This window comes from Barbatula barbatula (genome assembly GCF_947034865.1).
Source record: "Barbatula barbatula genome assembly, chromosome: 1".
Taxonomy (NCBI): domain Eukaryota; kingdom Metazoa; phylum Chordata; class Actinopteri; order Cypriniformes; family Nemacheilidae; genus Barbatula; species Barbatula barbatula.
In genome coordinates, this window is record NC_136766.1 from 26,563,841 (window position 1) to 26,571,322 (window position 7,482).

General features: G+C 37.7%; 1 protein-coding gene across 1 annotated transcript; it reads left to right on the forward strand.

Moving 5' to 3' along the window:
* Window positions 1-3,998: 3,998 nt before the first annotated feature.
* Window positions 3,999-5,255, forward strand: LOC306899728 (E3 ubiquitin-protein ligase RNF182). The gene is made up of 2 exons (XM_079466191.1): window positions 3,999-4,551; window positions 4,662-5,255. The coding sequence occupies exons 1-2, from the start codon at window positions 4,143-4,145 to the stop codon at window positions 4,718-4,720; spliced, it is 468 nt and encodes a 155-aa protein (XP_079322317.1). The 5' UTR covers window positions 3,999-4,142; the 3' UTR covers window positions 4,721-5,255.
* The last annotated feature ends 2,227 nt before the right edge of the window (window positions 5,256-7,482 follow it).

Here is a 7,482-nt window from a genome sequence, read left to right on the forward strand (position 1 = left end):
GATGAAGGATGATTTGATACTGCAAGGACAGAGAGTTTGCTATTTAATAGTTATAATTTTAGTGCACCACATAATAATTTCCTATAAAGCTATTCAATCCTTACCATTTTGAAACACGAAGAGACATAAAAAGCATGAACAAAACACTTATTTAATTTGCCAGATTAAACCTGCTTAAACACATCTCATCTAGTTTATACATTTACATTTACATACAGTAATTTAGCAGACGCTTTTATCCAAAGAGACTTACAAAGTAGGGGAAAACAATAGAAGTAATTTGTGCGTCAAAAGAACAACAATGCATAAGTGCAGTAAAACTGTTCTCAGTTAGCCTCCCACAGTTTACTAAATGAGAAGTGGGATGGACGACAATTTCACAATAACAATTAATTGAATCTTTTCTTCCATTTTCTGATACTCTTAAATCTGTTTCACCATTAAATGTTGTGAAATGCTTTGAAGAAGTAAGTCTCTTGTCTTTTGCATGGGGACTGTAATGACAAACACCATAAAATAAACAGATACACGTACATCATGACTGTGACTAATAGAAGTTTAGAAGTAAATTTACTTGCAAAAATCATGTTCTCACGAAAGACATATTAGCAGTGTCTGTCTGTTTTTATATTAATGTTGCAGTCTCAAACCAACTCTCCAGTGGGCAGAGTCAAAGCAACCATTACTCACAGGAGGGGCTGCCTAGCAATGCAGGTCTCTATAGAATAACAATAATATCATAGGACTAAACGTTTGGTTTAAAACATTTATTATAATTTTACCTCTTCTTATCATTAGAATACATTGTTTCTATGCTAATTATGAATAGCAAAACGTCATTGTTAAGCACTGCACAACAATCAACAAAACCAACTAAGTCATGTTTTTCGTTTTACAACATTATTTTTGAATTGTAGTGTGTAAAATAGAGTGTTAAAATCTGTGTAAAAATAAATAATCCACACCTTAAATGTCTGGGTCAAATATTAGCATTTATACTGTCAGCTAGAAAGCCACAGATGAATCTCTCATTATCTTCACAGTTTGTAAAACAGAAAGATACAATTCACTTACCAGTCAAGCCTCTATGTTTCCATCTAAGGTGAAACCTTATGAGTCCGCACAAACATAATCATTAGCTCCATCCTCCATTAAAGTCACAAGGAAGCTTTTTTAAAACACTTCACCGAGCTGTCACTGTTTAACTCAGTTAACTCTGAATGCACACGTGTTTACATGTCTATTCCTCTTTCCATCCCTTTTAGTCTCTTTCCCTCCCTTGATGCCATGTTATGTCACTGGGGTGGGAGCTGGTTTCACTGACATTTATTATCAAGAGATGACTTGGTTACTAGGAGAGGGAACAGTATGAGAGCGATTTGTTTGTGTAGGATTTTTCTGTAGATTGATGTCTGATTCTGCTTGTGCCTTTTTTAGCACTCAGTAGAAAATGTATACAATAGTTTACAGTGCATAGTCTTAAAAGTTTTGTTAAGAAACAGTTTGGAAGAGTGCAATCTTGTCCCGGTAATGTATTTCTAATTTAAAGTGTAAGCTATGACATATCCAGTGGCTAATGGGATCAACAGTATTTTCCCCAGTCAATAGTGTATTTTATAAATCGTCTATTTTTCTATAAATCTGAAATATACATCAGTGAAATACAAGTTTATTTGGTGATTTTGTAGAGCACACTAGCATAAAGAGCAGGGATATTTTTTGGGTGGACATACATTTCCCTCCACTATTATTGGCACCCTTGGTAAATATGAGCAAAGAATGCTGTCAAAATGAATCTGCATTGTTTCCCTTTTTGATATTTTATTCAACAACATTTACAATATTCCAACATTTTATTAAAGTAAAACTATTTGAAGTGAAGGGACTTTCTCTTATACACCCTGATCACAATTATTGCCACCCTTAGAAATTGTCAAATATCTCCCGACACACCAAGGTGACTAGAAACACGATGTTGTCCAGTCATGACTTCTTGTTGCACAGGAGAAGAAATTAGTACAATACAAAGCCCAAACCCCCTTAATCGTTTATCACAATGGATATAAAAGAATCTAGTTCTGATGTGCAAGTTAAAATGGACTGGAGATGTTGAAAATCATCTTGGAACAGGATGTTTGTCTATATTGTCTGAATGCACAGCGAGGAGAAGAATTTGAGTGGCCAAAGACTCTTCAAAGAGGACGTGGAAAATTCCAGTAATCCGTTGAATTTTGGGGACAGAAAGCATTTAATAAAAATAAAGGAAAACTGCATCTCCATCACCACAAGTTGTTTGGGACACTGTTCAAGAAACAAATCGTCTGCTCTCATACAAAAACTACACAAAATTTCTCTGCCATACATGAATGTCAACCTGGACTGTGTTACATGGCCATATGAAACGACAGTTTATTTTTTGGCAGCAATAACACAAGATCCTTATCGTTGTGAACCTACTTTTATACCAGAGGTTCTGGACATCTTGACTTGGCATCATGTTTTATATCAAATACCAACAGATTTACAAATCAAAACCTGACTTTCTCTTAAAGAAATATTATGATGGGTCATGGTTAGATCTTCCATCAGCACACTGGTTCAAAATTAACATAAAAATCAACAAACATGCAAAAAAGATAGCTGACATATTTACCAAGGGTGCCAATAATAGTGGAGGGCACTGTATGTCATTATTCACTATCTCAATGAGAAGCACTGGAATCAATATTGTTACATCAAACCATTGGGGGAGGACACTTTGATATTTTATTACGTTTATTGTTGCACCAGTAAATAATTAAACTGTTACCCATGAATTTCCTGTGAAATCATTTTAAAACCATGAGAGCGTGTCACAGGTCTTGTGTGCAGTGAATGAACACGTTAAACTTTACTTTCAGTTGTACACTCAAAATACTTTTGGCCTTTTTTACTTGATCCCACAGCACGTACTGGAAAGGGCACCAAAGGTCCTCCTACAGGATTTACAGGGTAAAACAAGGATTCGTGAATTTTATTTGATTTTAAATGTTGACAGACTCAAACACTTCACAGTCAGTGTCCTATAGAAGGAAGTTCAGAAAGCTATAAAGATAAGGGAGTTACTTTACTACTACTTTAAACTACTTTAAACGATAAACAAAAGCCAGTTTAGAGACAATGCGTAAAAAGGCACACCCATGCCCACATAAGGGAATGATGGGGGGGGGGGGGGCGGGTATGCGTTCATTCTGGGAAATCCCTACGTGGTAGATTGGTTTTGTTTTGTAGAAATGTGCCGCACAGCTTTGGAGTATTATATTTCCTCGACTAAAATCCTTTGTTTATTGTTTAAAACTTAACTAAATGCACAGCATATGGAATTCAGAATAACATCATTATTAACACATGTATCTCAAAAAGCCATATTGAAAGGTCATTGTGTTAAAACAAATTTGCTTTTAAGCAACGGTAATACATTTACATTACATTTACATTCAGGCATTTGGCAGACGCTTTTATCCAAAGCGATTAACATAGCATTATCCTAGACATTTGACATAGGTATCTGCAATCGAACCCACAACCTTGCGTTGTTAAAGCAATGCTCTTACCGCTGAGCTACAGGAAAGCAATTCATTAGTAAGAAGGATTCATTTTAAAGATATAGTTATAATAAACCTATACAAACTGACATTAAAATGAAAATAAACTGTCAGAAAAGTAAACATTTAAATATTTGGTTAAAACAATTGTATATATGATTAGCTAAAACTTAATAGAGATAGTGACACCAATACAAACACCCAGAAACATGATAGACCTGTCTTGATAAAAAATGTCTGAGCGTTTTCAGGCTTGAATCTTAAATGTCCTAAAAATAGGTCACAGGTATTCCAGAGTTAATGAGTCATCAATATGCTTTCGATGGGCTGAAGTACATTTAGGTAATGACATCATCGAGCTACAAGACAATGACCTTACTTTGTTTATAAATGTCAACTCTGTAACCAAAGAAGGTTTAAACCGGTCTCTACGTCACCTCCTTCCTCCTACGCATTTCCCTCCGCCTACAACTGTATAAGAGTCCCCGGCACAGATGATCGGCATTGCACTACACACTGCTTTGTCAGCTGGAGCCGAAACACAAACAACTTGCTGACATGTTTTCAGAAACAGAGTGCGGAATCTGTTACAGGACTTACAACGCTGCCTCGCGGTGTCCCCGTCAGCTCAGCTGCAAACACACATTTTGTGAAAGATGCCTGGTGACGCTCGCGCGGTCGGTGGAGAGCCCCGAACCCCTGATCCTGTGTCCGCTGTGCCGACACTCAACGTCGCTGTCAGAGGCGACGATCAACGAGAAGCTGCCGGTAGACGAGGACATTCTGGAGCGGCTGGTAACGGCGGGCTGCCTTGAGGAATCTGCGGATGACGATGAAGACGAGGAGCCGAGCGAGGACCTGTCCAACCAGCGTAAAGAAGAGAGTTTGTCCCCGAGAACTCCGCGAGGACGCCTGGTGAGGTCCGCTAAACGTCTTTGCAAAAAAATTCTCGGAGACGGGCGAAGAAGTGAGTGTTTCACCCAAAACCCTTCTTCTGTAAAGTGGCTTGTATATTATCCATTAATTTAGTAGTTTAAATACACGAATTTCCTACTCATGTTTTCTGTGTGCTTTCAGACTATATGACGGATGAAGATTTGAGGGACCTGGCATTGATGTCCTGTTACATGACGTAATTGAGACGAATCAGTGGAGCCATGTGGGAAAATGGTGTTGCACCTTTAAGAAGCGTCATGTCACATCGCCATTGCTGTGGTTACAGGAGTGCTGTTTGCTGTTGGGTGGACTCGCCTTGACAACAGCAATTTTGACATCGTTAGATCTCAATACAAACAAAAAAACGAAACTTCACAGAACATATTTATAATTTCATAATTCTCACACTTGTACAACATGACATTATATTTATTCTAGATTCTTTTTTTATTGCTGCAGTTTTGCTGTTGCAAAATTATGCTTTATTCTCAAGGAGTTGTGTACATGTTTTCTTGTATTAATCTCTATATGCAAATATCCAAGACAGATTGTTACATTTGTATCAAATGAAGACCAACAATATACTGATTTTGTTTGTTGTTGAACAAGTTTCACAATAACTCTCCTGTTGAAGTATTATATTTGGTGTATAACGTATATATTTATATAAAAGTGAAATTGTGGATTTAATGTATACATATTTTTTTCTGCACATTCATCACTCTAACACACCTCATTTTCCATTAGCTTGCAAAGGAAATTAGCTCCTTGGGTTTAAGCACATTCAGGTGTGCCCTATCATTGATAATAGGTTGAGTTGGAGGGATATGAGTGCATATGGTTGGGTGATTTTAAACAGGTGTTGCAACAAGCTTTGTGTCCCACATAGGCTAAATGATGTCTCTTCAAAATAATCTGAGGTAGTCACTTCATCCTTCATATAAATGCAACAGTTTTTACGAATGTTTTTATGTTGAGTATTTTGAAAAATGATTTGAATATTTTTTTCTTAGAGTGGCATTGGTTTATTTGACACTCTCTATTGTGGGATGCTTTAGTGAACTACCAGTAGTAGGTAAGAATTGGCTTAACATATAGATTTTTTCTTTTAAACATCGAGGCCAGATATATTTATTTTGTCTCAATGATATAATCAATCCCAGAGGGAGTAGTTTAGACCTTTTTTTCCCCAATGTGTAAAAAAATCTGCCCTTAAACTGCTACTCTTTACATGTTTATATGTACAAATAGTAAAGGCAACTTGTAATTCTGTATACCACTGATGCCCATAGGAGATGCCAGTGGAAATGAGGATGAAATGCTACAGTTGGAAAATACCAATAGTGTAAATCAACCAAGCCAAATTCCAATTAGAGACACGTTTCAAAAGAATTTAGCTGCATTTAAGATTTACCATCAACCCAGAGTCAACCTTGTCCCACACAGCCAAAGAAGTGATCGCAATGCTAAAAAAACAAGCTTTAGCTACATTGAGCCAAGACATACCATGGATGTTATACGTAACCATGCAATCCAGCCCAAAGTCAACAGTGGACATAATCTTGAATTAACAGGTGATAGTTCAAATGCAAAGAACAGATATGCTTTTCAAAGGATTCAACAGAAACCAAATGTCTTAAATTTTACAAGGAGCCTAAAAAGCACTAGTGATTTTAATTCAGCCTCAGGCATCATAAAGAAAGAAGTTCTGCTAAATGGAACGTATGTGTATCCAAAGGTGTATACGTCTGGAGAGTTCTCAAAATCAGAAATGTACTCCCGCAGTTCACAAACATTTGACTTCAATGTGGTCCAGCCAGTCATCAGACCAGGGAAAACTAGGAGGACTTCTATGGATTATATGTTTAGAAATGTGAGCCATAATATAAGGCAGAAAAACAATGGCGACATCCTGAATGATAATATCCGTCCAATTGCTGGCCAGAATGAGAAAGCCTCAAGGAAAGTCCTACCAGTGGGCAAGTCCCTTGCTTTTGTAAGAGCAAATAAGAAGGTGGACACACCATCACCACATTCCCCTGCCTCTGGGACACCAGCTTTTTCTCAAATTTCTAACGATAATATAAGATACATGGGTCTTTCCAAGGTTTTTTCACCTCAGATCCCTGCTGCAACAGCAGCAATGTCAAAGCCACGAGCATTCACCAAGTCACATTCAGATGTAACCCGAAGAATCCTTCCATTGAAAAAATCTAATTTTTTTTCTAATCAACGTGATCCGCTTGGACAGCAAGATTACAATCGTAATTTCTCTCCAAAAGCAAATAGGCAAAGCAGCTTTGAGTCTACAAATGTGAGCATCAATGCTTTCAAGGGGTTTCAGGATTCACAGGACTCACAGACAGCTTCACAAGATGCTTACCAGAGTGGTGTACATAGTCAGGATCCTACTGTGCAAGACTTTCACAGCCAAAGGAAGTATGATAATTTGGCTAAAGGTGCATCTGCCATCAGGTCTCCAGTGGCTAACATTGCACGCTCTTACAAAGTGTTCCCATCAGCTGAAACCAGCAGCTTCAAAACCATCCGGCAAAAACAAAGCATTGCCTCTAATGGAAAAGCAACATATAGCTTTCCAAGAATCCAGCTAGCAAAGGCCCCTTTGGTCATTTCAGAACCCGAAACAACTCAAGTGAAAACCAAAATCCAACTCCCAGCCACTGTACCTTCTTCACTGTGGATGTCGAGCCAGTACAGTACAGGAAGAGGAAACCCTCTGATCTCTTCAGGTCGAAGTACAGCACAGTCATTATTTATTAAGAATCCTGTGCCAGATGGCACAATGAAAATCTCTCAACATATTGGCCAGTCTGTGTCTGGCACTCAAGGCATTTTTAAAAATTCACATATGTCTACTAGCCTAAATCGGCCGTACTACCTTACTTCTAAAAAGCCAAATACTTTTAAAGGTTTTACATTTTTCCCTACAGAGCAGGCACCT

Bases quoted from the DNA above. Each gene is read 5' to 3' on its own strand.
- LOC306899728 (XM_079466191.1), top strand. From the start codon at position 4,143: ATGTTTTCAGAAACAGAGTGCGGAATCTGTTACAGGACTTACAACGCT. The intron at 4,552-4,661 runs GTGAGTGTTTCA...GTGTGCTTTCAG, and splicing joins TCTCGGAGACGGGCGAAGAA to ACTATATGACGGATGAAGAT.